Here is a 19,172-nt window from a genome sequence, read left to right as displayed (position 1 = left end):
AGGAGTGGAGAGACTGGTGGAGTATTAACCAGCCAACAAGGTTTATTGTTGGCTGATGGGAGGGCTGAGGATCGGTCAGCTGCTCTCCACAAACACCGTGTCTGGAGTGTGACCGTCGGTCCCGGACCGACGGGGACTTGTCTTTCGCTGACCTGTAGCACCACAGGACCACAGAGGGCAGCCTCGGCCTCGGCCGTCCGGACGTCCGCCGCGGCGAAGCCTCCCGCTCCGTGACGAGCAGCTGTGGCCCGACACGGTGTTTCTGGAGAGCAGCTGACCGACCAAGCCTCGGTTCTACCGGTAACTTTCAAAACAACGCACTAACTGGGTGGGTGGGTTGTGTGTTGCTAGGCTACGTTGAGTGGTGCATTCACAGTCTGAACTACAGTGGGGATTTTGAGTTCTCGCAAAACGTGTTTCCCCTCTGTGTCTTTTTTTTTTGGGGGGGGGGGGGGGGGGGGGGGGGGGGGTGACCACGAGCCATGCCACTCGGACATTGGTTCGCCAATTGAATAGCCCTGACTTAGGGGCTATTTGTAGATCATACAACCCCACTTTAAAAAAATACTACTATCCCTTTAACTGTGAAGCTGCATATGAGTATGTGATGTTTTTCTTTAAAGGGATAGTTCAACATTTTGGCAAATTGGCCCATTGCCATAATCCCTATAGTCATAGCAGTAGGTTTGTTACCTTTAATTGTCGGTGCAAGCTATTTTTAGAACGGCGGAGCAGAGCCGTGAGCTGCTCAGAGCTACGCTATGGAGGCTCATGGGATTTCTTGGTTTCCCTCATCAAACTCATCAAATACACAATCCAACAACTCCACAACGCTCTGGTGGACAAGTTATGACCTGCACATTCACCACGCTATGAGATAATAACACAACGTTACCACACAGAGTTGTTTTAGAAGTTTGATGAGGGAAACCAAGAAATCCTAACGAACCTCCTGCTGTGACTATAGGGATTATGGCAATGGGCCAATTTGCCAAAATGTTGAACTATCCCTTTAACAGTGAGGCTGCTCATGTGAATATGTGATGTAAAGGTACCTGTCCTGACCATCATCAAGGACTACTGCTACAATCAAAGATGTGCTCTGTTCTCTATGTTATGTGATATACCCCCCCCCCAAAAAAAATCTCGTTCCTTTGAAAATCAATAAACATATTTAAGAAAAAGAATAAAAAAATAAAAAAATTCTGTGTCTCTGTCACACACACTTACATGTTGGCAGGGTGGACAGAACCACTCCCCATCTGGAATCAGCATGAGTGGGGGGCGCAGGCAGGCGGTGTGGTACCCACTGTCACAGGAGTCACACAGCAGAATCTGAGCACACACACACACACAACACACACACAGTTAGTGAGTCATAGTGGACACTCTAGAGAGGACAGTCAGTCTCTAGGGGGTCTCAGGCGGGTGTACCAGTTCCGGGTGGTTGGGCAGGCCACAGTGTGTGCAGGCATCTTCGCTGGGAATCTCCTCCGATTTACAGGATTCCTCCGAGTCGCTCCCTCCGTCGCTCTCCTCCTCCCCCGGCTTCCCCCCCGTGTCCCCCGCCTCCCCTCCTTCGCCCAGTTTACGTCTCTTGGAGCGAATGTTGGACCATCGGGGGCGGCGGTGCCTCCTCTTACCCTGGAAACGCAGCAGAGCAACCGTCAAGAGACAAAAAAGCAGCTATCACTCTTCACACTCACTGGACAACACATTCAGAGACTAGTTACCCTTCGTTTCCTGACTTGTCCGACAGCTTCTGCTTTCCTGTCTTTCTTTGCGGTGGCGCCCTGTTCCTCTTCATCCTCTTCCTCTTCTTTCTCCTCCTCCTCCTCCTCCTCCTCCCCTCTTGTTCTGCTCGGCGCCGCCTGTTTTTTCTGCGGTTTCTTTCTCTGGCTGTCGGCTACCTTCAAGCTTGGCCTGCAGGTTGGCAAAGCAGATGATCTTCAAGAAAAAAGGTGTAGATGGGACTGAATTTATTGGACTTGAGATGACAATGGACCAAAAACATGTACATTTATAATGGAAACCCCATGTAGTCCAGTCATTTGATGAAAAAAGGTTCAACAAATTGCAACAGAAGCAAACTCAACTGATTTTGTATCCTCAACATGTCCTGAGTGAGGGAAAAAAAGCCCAGAAGAATCCCATTAGGGGAAAGTTTGGAAAAAGACCCAAATATAGCCCATAATACGCCTATTAATTATTTTTCTCACCTGAATAGGGTCAAATTTTTAACCTTTAGATATCTCCATGAAAATTACTGAGTTGATTACTTACATTAAGACAAACAAAAAATGTATTACAAGTTTTTTTGAAATTCTTTGTTAACATGAGAAGATTTGCATAAATTTTGACGGCATATGTATATATAAAGGTGCTGTGGTGGTACCAGCATGAAAATTCAAAAAACTTGTAATATATTTTTTGTTTGTCTTAATGTAAGTAATCAACACAGTAATTTTCATGGAGATATCTAAAGGTTAAAAATTTGACCCTATTCACGTGAGAAAAATAATGAATATGCGTATAAATGGGCTATATTTGGGTCTTTTTCTAAACTTTCCCCTAATGAGATTCTTCTGGGCTTTTTTTCCCTCACTCAGGACATGTTGAGGATACAAAACCAGTTGAGTTTGCTTCTGTTGCAGTTTGTTCAAGGTTGACCCCTTCTTTGGCCTAAAATGACTGGACTACTGTTGATGAGTTGGATGATGCAGGTACCTGCAGATCCGGGCCGACCTGCGGAGCGGCCGGCCCTCCTCCTGCAGCTGCAGCTCCTGGTCCTGGTCCTGGTCCTGGTCCGGCTCCTTCTCCTTCCCCTCCTCCTTCACCGCTTTACCCTTCAACCGGTTCCTCCGGTGGGGGGGGATCTTGATCTTCAGCCGGATTCCTTCTTTCTGGATCTCAGAGGAGGCTTCCTCCAGGCGAGTCTGTCCGCTGTCCTTCAGCCTGACCTGGACGGCCAGGCCGCCGTTGACCCCGTCTCCCGGCCGGTCCTGCTGCTCCTGCTGGTCCTGCTGGTCCTGGTGCTCCTTTTCAGACTTCTGCTCTAGTGTTTCTGGTAGAGCTGGCCCCCCCTTCCTTAAAGTGCTCTTGTCGTCTTCATGCTCCTCTTTGCTTCCTTCCCCGTCCACGTCCTCTTCTTTCTGTTGTCCAATCAGCGTCTCCTCAGTGGTCCGTCTCCCCTGCTCCTCCGCTGTCGGTCTCTTGGGGTCCTGTGTGGACTGGGACAGTGAGGGGGGGTGGTGGGGGGGTGGTTTGGCTGCAGGAGGAGGGAGGGGGACAGGGACAGGGACAGGGACAGGGACAGCGGTGGTGTCTCCTTCAGAAGGAGCCTTCTTCACCAGGACAGACTGCCTGCTCACCTCCCTGTCCCTGTCCTCGTCCCCGGGGGCCCCGGCCCCGGCCCCGGCCCCGGCCCCGGCCCCGGCCCCGGCCCGGGCCCCCCAGTGGTCTAGCTTTGGTCCGTTGTGTTCCTGCTGCTGGGCCCCCGGGGCCCCCGGGGCCCTGTGGCTGCGGATCACCCCCACATGTCCCACCGTGGCCCCGGGGCCCAGGACTCCTAGGACACCGTTCTGTCCCTCCTTCTGAGGCAGGAGGAGAGACGGCCTCCCATTGGTCAGCTCCTGTCTGGACGCAGTGACCACTAGCTGCTGCTGGTGACTGTCCTTACTCTGGATCACTGAGGGGTTGCATACAATAATACTACTACTGCTGCTGCTGCTGCTGCTGCTGCTGTTGTTGTTGTTAAGGTGGTTGCTGTGGTAACTCTCAGCCAGCTTCAGCTCCCTCTTCTTCAGGGGTATCTTGGCCTGCTGGTTGCTCCTGACGACCGACCGGCCCGCTTCGTCCTCCTTGTTCGGTTCCTGTCTCGTCACCGTCACGCTGGGCGCCATGACGACCGACACGGCGTTTTTGGGCGCGTCGGCGTCCCTGGGTTCTGATTTGAGGACGGTGGTGATGGTGCTGACGCGGTTATCGAAGACGGGGGGTTTGTGGGGGATCTGGTCTTCTTTGACCCGGGGGGCCTCGGCCGCTTCCTGCTTGATGCTCGCCTCCTGCTTCAGCACTACAAGACGCACAAACACAGTGAGAGGTTAACACTGCTACACACAGAGCGCACAACACTAAGTAGACTTTCTGTTCAGACAATAACACCAACTCCAACACAGATCTTGGATCAGTGATGGCTGTGGGCCAAGAGTGGTGACTGCATCAGAGCCAAAGGAGCGCGGTTTAACATAGATTGATTTTATTGGTGAAACATAAACAGCTGATGCAGGTTATCAATGATAAAGGCCGATGCTGATAATGTGTTGACCCATACACAACTATCATCAGCACGAGCACACTAGCACAGTGAAGGGTGCTGAGATGCACCATAGTCTGACTCTTAAAGGGATAGTAGCATTTTTTTTAAAGTGGGGTTGTATGATCTACAAATAGCCCCTAAGTACTTTAATTGCAGTAGAAGACTCTCTGCACTCCTCCCGTTAGCAACGCCAGCCCATAATAGCCCTGCCCAGAGATTTACAACATACAGTGTTGTGAACAGACCCAAAGAAACGGCCTATTTTCACAGCCTAAAAGAGGTTTTACCTGGAAAAAAAAATACACAGTTCCATTGTTTGCTATAATATAATTTTTTCCAGCCCTTCAAAGTGCAGGAAAAACACAGTTTTTATTTGGAGTTAACCAACTCACGTATCCCTCCGGCCCAGGGTTAGCGCCTGTTGATCAGCAGTTGGTTAGGTCCAAATAAAAACTGTGTTTTTCCTGCACTTTGAAGGGCTGGAAAAAATTATATTATAGCGAACAATGGAACTGTGTATTTTTTTTTTTAGGTAAAAACCTCTTTTAGGCCGTGAAAATAGGCCGTTTCTTTGGGTCTGTTCACAACACTGTATGTTGTAAATCTCTGGGCAGGGCTATGGGCTGGCGTTGCTAACGGGAGGAGTGCAGAGAGTCTTCTACTGCAATTAAAGTACTTAGGGGCTATTTGTAGATCATACAACCCCACTTTAAAAATAATAATACTATCCCTTTAACCCAACAGGAAGTTACCCGTTTTGATTTGAATGTTCACTTAAGGCACTGTTTGTGATTGGAGGACCTCCGAACACTTCATCTTAAAGGGATATTTCAACATTTTGGCAAAATGGCCTATTGCCATAATCCCTTTAGTCATAGCAGTAGGTTCATTACCTTTATTGTCAGTGCAAGCTATTTTTAGATCGGCGGAGCAGAGACGTGAGCAGCACGGTATTTCTACGTTTCCCTCATCAAACTCATCAAATACTAGGGCTGACCCGATTATCATATTTTGATAATCGAAGCTTCGCGCACATAAAATCGATCAAAATCGAAGCTTCGGCGGCCGGGGGGGGGTGCGCGATCGTAACTCCTGTATCATCCCGCGATTGTAGCGGAAATAATGAAAGTAATGGCAAAAAAACACTGCATATCTCCAAAATCAGGCGATGAGAACCGGTGTCAAAAAGGAAAAAAAAGGAAGAAAAACAAAACAATCGATCACGGACTTCATGATCGATTACCATCAAAGAGCCGCGAGCTGCTCAGAGCTAGGCTACGGAGGCTCATGGGATTTTTTTGGTTTCCTTCATCAAATACACAATCCAGCAACTCCAAAACACTCTGGTGGACAAGTTGTGACCTGCACATTCACCACGCTACGAGATAATAACGTCTAATTGTGTAACATTACGACACATGAAGCAAATACAGTCCATAGTTGTGGCTACGCATTTGCCTCCAAAACAGCTCTGTCTCATAACGTTCCATCTACTGATTGATTATAAAGGGAGGAGGCTGCAGATGCGCTAAATGATGCAATTTATAAATCCATAAAAGTCTATTTTCATTAACATTACGTTTCAAATGAATTATTTCACTGGTGAACTGTGTAATAAGCGGGATAATGTAGAGTTAGTTGGTTGTTATGAAGAAATAAAAGCGGGGTTTATTTCTCCATAACAATCTCTGCACTCTAATTACATGACAACTTTAGATAGATCGATAAAAATTTAACATGATGATAAAATTCTTAACGATCAATGATGGATCATGGATTATTCATGCCCATCCCTACTCGGGACAGAAACATGGACTGACATATTGCTGCTCTTACACTGATCTTACACCAAAAAGGACTGTGCAATATATAACCTGACTGTTTACTTTGTTATTGTTGGAGCCTTCACTGTCTCCTTTAACCACATGGGGCTTGCAATCTTCATTCCATTCGTACCACTGGTGTAAATAACAATAAAAGGCATTCAGCTGGAGAAAAGTGAAACATATCTCTGTTCTTATTCTTGTCTGATCTCTGACTTGTCTTTGAGTGGAGCTCCACAGCCAGATGTGGTGTTCTCCTGGTGCCACCTAGTGGACCGGACCTCATTTACTATACATAGAAAACTGTCTGCTGCCATGTGGTCCATGCAGCCCGTGGTAGTGCCTTACTATTAACCCTCCTGTTGTCCTATTGGCTCAAATTTACCCAACCTGTTTCCTTCCTTCTTTCCTTCCTTCCTTTCTCCCTTCCTTCCTTCCACAATGCTTTTTTCCTTCCTTCCTTCCTCCGTCCTTCTGCTTCCTTTCTTGACCTAATCTGTTCCTTCCCTCCATTTTTCTTTCCTTCCTTTGTTCCCTTCGTCCTTACTTCTTGACCCAATTGACCCAAGGTGTTCCCTCCCTCCGTCTATTGTACCTTCCTTTTTCCCTTCCTTCTTTCCTCCCATCTCTCACTTTGTCCTTCCTTCCTTCCCTTCGTCCTTCTTTCCCTTTGTCCTTCCTGCCTTCCTTCCTTCCTTCCCTTCGTCCGTCTTTCCTTCCTTCCTTCTTTCCCTTTGTCCTTCCTGCCTGCCTTCCTTTTTACCCTTCGTCCATCTTTCCTTCCTTCCTTCCTTCCTTCTTTCCCTTTGTCCTTCCTGCCTGCCTTCCTTCCTTTTTACCCTTCGTCCTTCCTTCCTTCTTTCCCTTTGTCCTTCCTGCCTTCCTTCCCTCCCTTCGTCCTTCTTTTCTTCCTTCCTTCCTTCCTTCCTTTTTTCCCCTTCGTCCTTCCTTCCCTTCATCCTTCTTTCCTTCCTTCCTTCCTGCCTTCCTTCCTTCCCTTCCTTCCTTCTTTCCCTTTGTCCTTCCTTCCTTCCTTCCCTTCGTCCTTCTTTCCTTCCTTCCTTCCTTCCTTCCTTCCTTCCTTCCTTCCTTCCTTCCTTCCTTCCTTCCTTCCTTCCTTCCTTCACCGAGGAGGACAATAAGGAGGGTTAACACATCCATCCCTTCATCACCAGTTCTCTGCTCTTCTTGCATCTGGCAGCTTAACCAGTGGAATAAACTAGTAGTGGTGGATACTTCATCCTCATGTGCAGTGACAGACACAACAGGAGTGGTTGTTGTGTGTCAGTTGTTACTTCCTGCCAGCTCTCTGGTGTGGCCTTTCCAATACACTAACACACTGGCCCAAACTCCTTCTTCTTTCAGATTCTATCCATCCAGACTTTATTTAGTGATCTCCGTCTAAAGCCAGGAACACACCGCCATGACGCTTCCCGACGCGTCCCGACGCCGACGGCTTTGGCCGACGAGTCTGTCGCCTCTCGTCGGGAGAAAGGAAAAAGTGAAACACACTGCCCCGACTGCCGACCAAAACGATTGAGTGGCGAGGACTCCCCCATAGAAATACAGACCAGGGGCAGTCCTGCTCACTTTTCATTCAAACAAACTAATGCCACTGCCACAGTTAATTTCATCAATGAGACCAACATTTATCTCCCCAAAACAATTTAACCAGCCACGTGTTAACGGCGCTAAAGCGCTAAAACAGTTTTTAGCAGCTTACTGCTGTGGCTCGGTTGCCGCGAATTGGCGATAGCCGATGCTAATTTCTGTTAGCCCGTCTATGGTGTTTTACATTACACGTTAGCATTAAGCTAGCGGGCTTTATATGCTTAGTTGTGAGCTGTGTGTGTTTTGAATGTTGTTTCAAACTATGTGGGTTTGATTGAACATCTTTGATGTTTATATATATATATATATATATATATATATATATATATATATATATAGCCGCTTAATATATTGCTTTACTCCTCTTTTTATTTTGTATACCATTTTCGTTTGTTTACTGTGGTCACTTCCGTTCCTCCCACACACACACCGCACTGATTCGCTTAGGGCACCGCCAATCAGAATCGCCATAGCTAGCACACAGCCAATCAAAGTACCCGACGAGTCTACTCTCCCGACGGCCGACGAGTCCCGATTGAGCATGTTCAATCGGCCCCGATGAGACCCGACAAGACCCGACAAGACCCGACGCTCCCCGACGGAGAGGAACACACCAAACAGACGAGCTCCCGACGCCCGACGGTCGGGCCGGTGTGTCCCTGGCTTAACTGTTAGACTCACTAACAAGTGATAAGAACTTCCATACAGGTACCCACCTTGCTGTGTGGCTTTCTCTGGCTCTCCAGGCTCTCCAAGCTCTACAGGCTCTACAGGCTCATCCTTCATGGTGACTTCATCATCAGAGGCCTTGGGTTTCCAGCTGCTGCTTCCTGTGGCCTCGTCCCCTAAAGCATCAGAGGAGACACACACACAACGACATTATTACTGATGCTGGAAGATACAGAGAATGACCAGATGAGATTTAGAGATAGGTAGAAGTAGGAAGTTGGAGCAGGAAAATACACTATTGGTTTTGAAAGTTTGATAGACACATCACAATCCAATGAATTGGTTTGTAGCGTTCAATATGATTGGATGGTGTTCGTTCCACAGGTGACTTGACATTTTTGTGAAAAAACATTGAGTTAATTCTCAGGCAGCCCTTTGCTGCATGTCATCCCCCCTCTCTCTGCCTCTCATTTTCCCGTCTCTCTCTCCACTATACTATCGATTAAAGGGATAGTTCACCCAAAAGTGAAATTTCACTCATTATCTCCTCCCCCTCATGTGGACTAAAGCCAGGGACACACCGAGCCGACCGCCGGGCGTCTGGCCTCGTCGGACGGCGTTGGCAGCTCGTCTGTTTGGTGTGTTCCTCTCCGTCGGGGAGCGTCGGGTCTTGTCGGGTCTTGTCGGGTCTCGTCGGGGCCGATTGAACATGCTCAGTCGGGACTCGTCGGCCGTCGGGAGAGTAGACTCGTCAGGTACTCTGATTGGCTGTGTGCTAGCTATGGCGATTCTGATTGGCGGTGCCCTAAGCGAATCAGCGCGGTGTGTGGGAGGAACGGAAGTGACCACAGTAAACAAACTGTGTCCTAGCCTGTGCTACAGTAAAAATGGTATACAAAATAAAAAGAGGAGTAAAGCAATATATTAAGCGGCAATATATATATATTTAAACATCAAAGATGTTCAATCAAACCCACATAGTTTGAAACAACGTTCAAAACACACACAGCTCACAACTAAGCATATAAAGCCCGCTAGCTTAATGCTAACGTGTAATGTAAAACACCATAGACGGGCTAACAGAAATTAGCATCGGCTATCGCCAATTCGCGGCAACCGAGCCACAGCAGTAAGCTGCTAAAAACTGTTTTAATTTCGGCTTTAGCGCCGTTAACACGTGGCTGGTTAAATTGTTTTGGGGAGGTAAATGTTGGTCTCATTGATGAAATTAACTGTGGCAGTGGCATTAGTTTGTTTGAATGAAAAGTGAGCAGGGCTGCCCCTGGTCTGTATTGGTCTGTATTTCTATGGGGGAGTCCTCGCCACTCAGTCGCTCTGGCCGGCAGTCGGGGCAGTGTGTTTCACTTTTTCCTTTCTCCCGACGAGAGGCGACAGACTCGTCGGCCAAAGCCGTCGGCGTCGGGACGCGTCGGGAAGCGTCGTGGCGGTGTGTTCCTGGCTTAAGGGCTGGGAGAAGTTTCAGAGTCCTCTGTGGCTTCTCTGAGTTACAGGGGGTCTCGGCGTAGCAGTGCATGTCCATATAATGGTTGCAAATGGATACCAACTGTCTTCGTAACAAAAAGACACACCAAAAAACATCCAAATACCTCCATGCTGCTCGTATGTAATGTCCGTCTTGTATTGAAGCCCCGAAATGCGAAATTGTCCTGAAAAAAATTAAATAAGTCTATTCTTCAAGAGGAGCTTCCGCTACAAACAAGCTTGAAATATAGACTTATTTAATTTTTTTCAGGACAATTTCGCATTTCGGGGCTTCAATACAAGACGGACATTACATACGAGCAGCATGGAGGCATTTAGATGTTTTTTGGTGTGTCTTTTTGTTACGAAGACAGTTGGTATCCATTTGCAACCGTTATATGGACATGCACTGCTACGCCGAGACCCCCTGTAACTCAGAGAAGCCACGGAGGACTCTGAAACTTCTCCCAGCCCTTAGTCCACATGAGGATGAGTAGATATGATATAATGAGTGAAATTTCAATTTTGGGTGAACTATCCCTTTAAAGGTGAAAAAGCCCAAAAATATACTTTAAAAAACAAAAAAAAAAACATTTCATTAATTGGTTACAATCGGGGTGTGAAGAGGATTTCTCTTTTCTTTTTTTTCTTTTTGTCCTTTACATGTGTTTGTGTTTTTTTCTTGTGTTATGTTGTATTATCTTGTGTTGCATGTTGGGATTTGTGACAGCGGAAGGCTGGGATTTTGTGTTACTTTTCTGATGAGCTTGTCTTTTTAGATTAAAAAGAAAGTTTAAAAAAAGAAAGAAAAGAAAAGAATCCCCTCCCCTACCTTTAAATGAAGATCAACTGTTTCCTTCTGGGCTGCAGCTCTCTACAACTAGTCATTTACTTTTAGTTAGCTTCCCCTGCATGAGATGTGTTGTGTTGTCAAGCCCCACAGGAAGTATGTTGGGGTTTATTTCTCCATAACAACCAACTAACTCTACATCATCCCGCTTATTACACGGCTTAGGAGTGAAATCATCTATTTGAGACGTAATGTTGATCAAAATACAACCGTTGATTTATAAATTGCATCATCTAGTCATGTGCATTTGTTTTCAACGAAGCTTTCGATAATCAATCAGTGGATCGATGGATTATCATACACATGTTACCATGTGTGTATTTGTGTAGTCGTATCTGTCATAAACAAGAGATTGCGGTTTACGGGCGCGTTCGTGTCGTGGAGTCGCATAAACGAGAGCTGACACCGGGTCAGAGGCTCTGTAACAGACCAATCAGAATGAGCCATGGAATAAATAATAATAACTGTTGAGTGGCTGTGGCGGCTGCCTCTCCTCTTCAGTCTGTCTACACTCAGGTTGCCTTTGACGACCACTACTAGAATGTCTGCTTTCTTTTCACTGTACATTTATGCTGCGTTCAAGACAACTCGGAAGTTGGAAAAAAACCAGCTCCGAGTTGTAAAAAAAAAATGAATTGAACGGCGTCGAACTCGGAAATTACAGGTCGGGAACTCGGGTATCATATCAGAGCTCCGACTTTCCGACTTGACGTCACAACAACATCAAAACATGCAGCCCTCGTCTTAAACGGTTAGAATTTAGACGTTTTAAGTTATTTGTTGAAGTTTGAATGCATATTTTTGTGTAATATTGCAGTAGCCTATATGAAATACGTTTATATTAAGCTGTGATTGTTGTATGGTGTGAAATTGTGTTCCGGAAATAACGTTTAACTGTTATCAAGGCTGTAACATTATATGTGCACTCGTCTGCAGCGTCTCCTCTCCTCCAAAATAAACATCATTTACTGCTGCATTGAATTTTCGTATTCAGCGATGAGCCACAATACGCCAAACTTCCTTCAGGTATCCATGTTTTTTCTCTTCCGAGTTCCTGCAGCGTGAACGCAATGATGTCGGAAGTCGGAAATTTCCGAGTTGGGAATTACGACCTCCGAGTTGTTATGAACGCAGCATTAAAGCAGATATCAGTGGAATGTTTTTGTTAATATAAGTCCTAAATAGTCCTATTTTCCGTCAGCAATCACTTACATGAAGTATTTCAGCCTAAACACGAGTCTCTCCGTCACTCTGCTCTGCTGTAACCCGAGGAGAAAATTTTCCTTATGGGATACAAGTGTTATCCAATGAGGAGAGAGAACGGCATGAAGGGCTGTGTGTGCAGCCAAGGGATGCGCGTGAATGTGGTGACGTAGCACGAGGAACAATTGATGCCTGACAAGGGCGGGGGCTGCTAACTCATGGTGCGTTCAAAGAAACTCGTACTTTGTGTTTTTCCTTCCTGTGAAGTCATACCAGTTCGATCTGGTACGAGTTCACGGGTCGGAAGTTACGAGTGGCCGTTATAGGGAACTTTCACAGACAACAGGATGGTAAAAACACGAGCTACGGGTTACCTGGAACGCTACCAAGTCGTAGTTGTGACTTGAAGCTGTAACTTACGGTTTCAAAAGCCTGCCTTGAACGCAGCATTAGCCGAAACGGCCGTGAAGCTGATATCTGCTTTAATACCTACATGTATTCACAGGCCCACAATGCACTGATTCTTTTTCCATCCATAATGTAGCAACATGGATTCATTGGCCTGACATACCTGCATCTTTCTCTGTGGGGCTGGCACTCCTAGATCCAGCTGGGTTCTGGTTCTGGTTCTGGTTCTGGTTCTGGTTCTGGTTCTGGTTCTGGTTCTGGTTCTGGTTCTGGTCCTGGATCTGGTCTTTGTCCTGATTCTGGTCCTTATCCTTGTCCTGATTCTGGTTTAGATCAACCTGAGCCTTCAACAGCTCCAGAGCTTCAGCCAAGTCATTACGAGTCCTGAAAAGACAGATTGATAAGGGGCTCAAACAATGGGAACCAATTCATCTTTACAAGTACCGTACAATTCCTTTTACCCAGGGGGCAAAATCACAGTTTTTTGGAAAACAGACAGGGAGCGTTGTAAAAGGTTTGACAGCAGAGATGATCTGTAGGAACTTGAAGGATTAAAACCTGGGTGGACAACCTGGTCAACTAGCTGCTGGAAAGCTACAGGGGCCAAAACCCCTTTCTGGGGTCATTTTGCTGGCGAAATGATGTAAATATAAATATTTAGGTACTACAATGGCATTAATAGTCATACAACTATAACATTTAGCAGAGAGTATCTTGACACATAGGGGGAGGCATGAAAAAAAGATTCTGGGGTTTGTTGCAACTCGATTTTAAGATATCACCCTCAACATCCCAAAAAAGACAAAAGAAAAGTACTGTTCACCTGACAAATTCTCATGAAAATTATTATTTTTCAGCACTTTATGGGGAATATCTATGCCTAACATGTATATAGAAAACTTCCTTAATTCATAAGCTTCCATTTGAGTCCAAGATAGCCTTTCTATCTCCAAAGCCCCACTTGCTGTGGCCAACGGTCTTCTCTATCTATCTGTTCACTGTTTCACAATAGGTGTTTCATTGTTTGGAGCCAGCCTGTAGCTTTCCAGTAGCTAGTAGAAAGGCTATCTTGGACTCAAATGGAAGCTTATGAATTAAGGAAGTTTTCTATATACATGTTAGGCATAGATATTCTCCATAAAGTGCTGAAAAATAATACATTTCATGAGAATTTGTCAGGCGAACAGTACTTTTTTTTTGTCTTTTTTGGGATGTTGAGGGTGATATCTTAAAATCGAGTTGCAACAAACCCCAGAATCTTTTTTTCATGCCTCCCCCTATGTGTCAAGATACTCTCTGCCAAATGTTATAGTTGTATGACTATTAATGCCATTGTAGTACCTAAATATTTGCATTTACATCATTTCGCCAGCAAAACTACCCAAGAAAGGGGTTTTGGCCCCTGTAGCTTTCCAGCAGCTAGTTGACCAGGTTGTCCACCCAGGTTTTAATCCTTCAAGTTCCTACATATCATCTCTGCTGTCAAACCTTTTACAAAGCTCCGTGTCTGTTTTTTTGCTTTGCCCCCTGGGTATTTAGAGGGGAGGACACCACTGCAACTTCAATTCAAGCAATAGAATGATCAATCGCTAATCAAACTACATTTTGGGAAAATAAATAGAGAAAATAAAAGCCAAATAGTTTTTTTTTCCTCAGGCAGGTAGTACCTGACTATACACTTCCATGTGGATCCGTCCAGGTCGTCCTGCTCCTCCGTGTACAGCCGGATGTTCTGCTCCTGGTCCAGCTGCAGCCAGTACATCAGACCGTAGCGGTCCCGACCCACCGGCTGCAGCCGCATCTTCTCCGGGTCCTCCTCGTTGACCGCCATCTTGAACTTGAGATTGTCATCAAACTGACACTCGCAGAGATACTGAAAGGAAAACAACGAGACTGTGTGAAAAGAGGAGCAGCGCGACGCCTATACTATCGATTATCGACTATTGATTAAAGGTGAAAAAGCCCAAAAATATACTAAAAAATACAATAAAAATGTCATTAATTGGTTACAATCGGGGTGTGAAGAGGATTTCAAGCGATCCAGTAAAAGAAGCTCTAGAAAATAATCTCTTTTCTTTATTTTCTTTTTGTCCTTTGTTTGTGTTTTTTTCTTGTGTTATGTTGTATTATCTTGTGTTGCATGTTGGGATTTGTGACAGCGGAAGGCTGGGATTTTGTGTTACTTTTCTGATGAGCTTGTCTTGCTGTCGCAAAACAAAAATGTGAAATTAAAAAGAAAGTTTAAAAAAAGAAAAGAAAAGAAAAGAATCCCCTCCCCTACCTTTAAATGAAGATCAACTGTTTCCTTCTGGGCTGCAGCTCTCTACAACTAGTCATTTACTTTTAGTTAGCTTCCCCTGCATGAGATGTGTTGTGTTGTCAAGCCCCACAGGAAGTATGTTGGGGTTTATTTCTCCATAACAACCAACTAACTCTACATCATCCCGCTTATTACACGGCTTACGAGTGAAATCATCTATTTGAGACGTAATGTTGATCAAAATACGACCGTCGATTTATAAATTGCATCATTTAGTGAATCTGAAAGTCTGGTATGCGCGTATGGAAGAACAGACCCCGAACAGTGATGGTTTCACCTTTTGGATAAATACATGAAGTAAAAACAGACACATCATCATACTTTGAGGATGCTGGACTTGCACTCCATGGACATCTCCTGGTAGCCCTTCTGGTCCAGCTCCCATGCCCAGGTGCTGTTCAACTCCTGGCAAACCTACGGGACAAAACCATCACATACAGTCACTTCTCCTCTAATAGAAGTGCTTTCTTACTCTTGAATAGCAACACAGCTCCCACTCTGACGTTAGTTACAAACTCCCCACACACGCAGACAGACAGAGGCCTCACCTTAGCCAGGTATTTTTCCCAGCGATCAGTAGACACAGACCTCCCCAATTTTCTGAGCAGCTTCACATGGAGCTCCACGAGGGGTTTAGGGACTGAAAGCAAACACAACACATGATGATTAGAAACACAACACTTTTCATAGTATCAGCATGTACCAAGAGACAACTTTTGTTTTGTTTATTTGAGCCGAAACCACTTTCTAGCTTGAGATTAAAGGGCATCATCCAACATATTTTTGCATTTTTATTGAAATTTCATGTATGATTCTTTCTATTGGGGGGGGGGTTCTACAAGAATTTGAACTGAAATAGTTACTTTTCAATAGAATAAAAAAAATTCTGAGGGAAACATAAGTGTTGTGTGAAAAATAGTTTGTAAGAACAGATACACAACTAGACAATAACACCTTTCAAATTTTTAATTATATTTTTACTTTATTAAGACTGGTCCTACACCAGCTTTCCACTGCTGAATGAATAGAAAATGTACCATGCCACATGTGAAGGCAAAATGTCTTAATACTGACTGGAATCTATTCAAACTAATATCAGTGTAATAGATGAATTTACTGCTGTAACTTTAGGGGCTTATGGATGACAGGAGTGGTGCACCTAAAATGCAGTCAGTGATCTAATTTTCCATATGAATACCTTACATTGCTCACCCAGTGCTGGTAAATACATGTCCTGTTATGTCGGTGCTTCCCACAACTGACTGACATTCACTTAGCTTGTGGAGGGGTTGGTTGGTCAAAACAAGCATTTGGAGAATGTTGCTTAGGGAATAGTGAGACTTTTTTAAACATGTTTTTCACATTTTCTAGGTTTAAAGGGATAGTTCACCCAAAATTCAAATTTCCCCGGCATGAGTAATTGTTCCGAAAGAAATTAAATAAGTCTATATTTTAAGCTTGTTTGTAGCGGAAGATCCCAGTGTCTCAGTTCACTGCTCTTCCTGTGTGACCGGCGGAACAATTTCTCATGTCGGGGCTTCAATACAAGAGGGACATTACAGACGAGCAGTATGGAGGTATTTGGATGTTTTTTGGTGTGTCTTTTTGGATGAAGAAAGTTGGTATCCATTGACAACCATTATATGGAAATGCACTGCTATGCCGAGACCCCCCCGTAACTCAGAGAAGGAACGGAGGACTATGAAAATTCTCCCAGCTCTTAGTCGACATGAGGGTGAGTAGATAATGAGTGAAATTTGAATTTTGGGTGAACTTAAGTCATCAAGTAGAGAAGTGACCGAGTAGCCAAAGGATAAAATAAATTTCAGTAATATTCAAACCTCATGTGTGATCTGTATTTTGTTTTTTGTTTTCATTATTTCAAAAGAGAAAAAGCCACAGACACTTAAACCGGAGTGTTGGAGGTGAGACTGTGGTGGAGCCGTTAGCTCCAGGTCCAGGTCCAGGTCCAGGTCTAGGTCTAGGTCTAGGTCTGTCTGCTGGGAGAACTTTCTACTTTATCACACTGTCCAGTCTGAGCTCCAGCAGGAACACAACACATACAGCTGCTGAACCCTGGCCCAGTCCACCCGTCAGCTACACACCAGTTAGCTACAGTGGTAACATCAGCCAGAATGACTAACAAGTGAATTTATGGTGAGCAACACAACTAACGGAGGTAGAAAACTAACGTTACTGAGCTAACACACAGGACGGCCTGTTCACTCGACAGCTCCTGGTGTGAACACACAGTCACACACAGTCTCACACAACACAACATAACACAACACACTGCTCAGCTCCGTGTCGGTCTCGGTGTTTTTACGTGAACTTAAAGTTAACAGAAAGCTGGATGCTAGCCTGATGCTAGCTCGTTAGCCAGCAGCAGCAGCAGCAGCAGCATCCGGAGTCCCTACTGCGCCTGTGCACAGTTGACAGCCCAAAAAATAACATCCACTGCTTTTAGCTAACACCAGTGGCTCCGGCTAAAACACGGGTGGGAGTGGGGGGGTTGCCGCCGTGAGTCCGTGATAAACACACATGATACACACACCGGGAACTCTGGTGTCTCTCCGGCGGGGCTGGCTGTGAGGCCAGGCCGGTAACATGTACACCTGACAACAGTCCGGAGCTTTGAGCTAGCTGCTGCTGCTGCTGCTGCTGCTGCTGCATCATGGCGTTAACACATCAACACCACACCTGACAACATTATTGACTATCTGTCACTTGACTGTAACGCTGACCCCACGGGCTGCCGTGTTACATCCTGCTCTCCGTGTCTATCTTTCCCACCTAACTTCTGCACTAACGCAGCACACAGTGTGGAGTGGTTGGTGTTTGGAGGAAGGGGAGGGGAGGGAGGGGGGCTAGCTCTGTGTTAGCAGCTACGTCTTCTCTGCCAACATGTTTCCGCTCAAACTTGGACCAAACACAGTTTGTCCTCCAGGAACAGCGAGCCTGAGCCGGGGTGACACGGAGCAACACAGCCGGTCAGACAGCGGAGGAGCTGGCGGACTAAACTCCCGCTCTGCTGCTGCTCTGTCGGCCCACACACACACACACACACGCGAACACACACGAACAACATTTTTCGTCATCCTCATCATCACGATGATGATGATGGTGGTGGTGGTGGTGGCGGCGGTGGTGGTAGTGGTAGCCCCTTCTCTTTCGGTTTCAAGTGTCGCAGCTACCCACCACTTCTTGGCCCCAGTACCAAGCAGCACTTGTACCGACACCTCACCTGTCGTTGTGTCCCGCAGATACTTCTCCATCAGTGGGAAAGTGATCTCGGGCAGATCCAGCGTCGCTCCGTATCGCTCCAGGAACGAGCAGACCTCCGCAAAGCTGGGGCAGAGCGGTGGGCCGGAGCGTCTCACCACCACCGGAGCAGCCATCTTTCAGCCGGAGAGAAGCAGGAGGGGAGGGGAGGGCTCGCTGCTGGGATGCGACTGTGTGCCAGTGAAATGAATGGAGGGAATGAAGCATTTACCGGTGTCGAGCTGGACGGCGCGAGCGCAGCTTCCGGCGCAGATTTTCAAAGTAAAACAGATTGGGAAGCGCGAGCTCGCCAAAGACTCAAAAGGCAGTGTAAGATTTTTTTTATTTTTTTTTTTAGCTTTACTTATACTTTTTTTAAATATAGTATTGCAGGATTGCACAAGTTCATGTTCCAGTACATATCTTTTTAGTCATTGGAGCATTCCTACAACATTTATGCTATTTGTAGTGAAAAACATCAAAAGAAATTAAAAAATAAATAGATAATAATAAATGAATATCAATAATAATAAAGGGAGGGAAAAGAGATGGGACAAATACTGTTGAAGAAAAAAAAACATAAGATAGGACAAAAATACAGTACACAAATGTATTCTCTTTGAAGATCTAGTAAACATTTCTTCAGGGCTGGACTCATCAGTTTTATTTATTTATATAATAAATCCACTTCCATCTTTTCAGACATTCTGGTTCTTGATTTCTGACTGATTCTATATGTAATTTTTTTTCCATTTCCAAAATATTGTTTATATATTAAAGTTAATATCCAGTTATTAAAAGAAGGTGATATGGATTTTTGCCAATTTCTTGTTATTTGCTGTAGAGCTGCTATTCTGTATCAGTATTTGTCTTTTTCTGTTGTAAGTTCAGCTGGTGTTATTCCTAAAACAATGCATTGTGGTTCCAATGTCGAAAAAATAGATTCTATAATTTTTTTCCAAAATGGTTTTAGTGATGGGCAGAAATAGAAAATGTGTGAGTGGTTTGCATTGTGCTCGCCACAATTTCTCCAGCATGGATGTTGTGAATTTAGACTGTATTTCTAAGTCATCAGTAGTATTTTATTCATCAAATCAATATTTGTTTCTAACACAACACTGATCTGCATACAGGTTTCAAGGTACAAATAGAAACATTTTGTGCTTTCACCAAGGGGATTTAAAAACAGCGATTAAAAAAACCCCAAAGTAAATTAAATGAAATTAT

At 45.2% G+C, this 19,172-nt stretch overlaps 1 protein-coding gene across 1 annotated transcript in view; it reads right to left on the bottom strand.

Annotated features, from left to right (window-relative positions):
• Positions 1–18,128, bottom strand: part of rsf1a (remodeling and spacing factor 1a) — a 28,722-nt gene extending 10,594 nt beyond the window's left edge. The window contains exons 1-10 of the mRNA XM_083984964.1: positions 17,929–18,128; positions 15,233–15,324; positions 15,006–15,098; positions 14,032–14,237; positions 12,528–12,748; positions 8,469–8,597; positions 2,728–4,075; positions 1,734–1,947; positions 1,435–1,644; positions 1,231–1,335 (exon numbers count right to left, since the gene is read on the bottom strand). Coding sequence (XP_083841090.1) covers positions 1,231–1,335; positions 1,435–1,644; positions 1,734–1,947; positions 2,728–4,075; positions 8,469–8,597; positions 12,528–12,748; positions 14,032–14,237; positions 15,006–15,098; positions 15,233–15,324; positions 17,929–18,082 — 2,772 coding nt within the window. The 5' untranslated portion in view covers positions 18,083–18,128. The remainder of the gene's footprint in view (positions 1–1,230; positions 1,336–1,434; positions 1,645–1,733; positions 1,948–2,727; positions 4,076–8,468; positions 8,598–12,527; positions 12,749–14,031; positions 14,238–15,005; positions 15,099–15,232; positions 15,325–17,928) is intronic.
• Positions 18,129–19,172: the final 1,044 nt, after the last annotated feature.

Source organism: Trachurus trachurus, assembly GCF_905171665.1.
Source record: "Trachurus trachurus genome assembly, chromosome: 13".
Classification (NCBI taxonomy): domain Eukaryota; kingdom Metazoa; phylum Chordata; class Actinopteri; order Carangiformes; family Carangidae; genus Trachurus; species Trachurus trachurus.
This window is presented reverse-complemented; position numbering and strand designations above follow the sequence as displayed.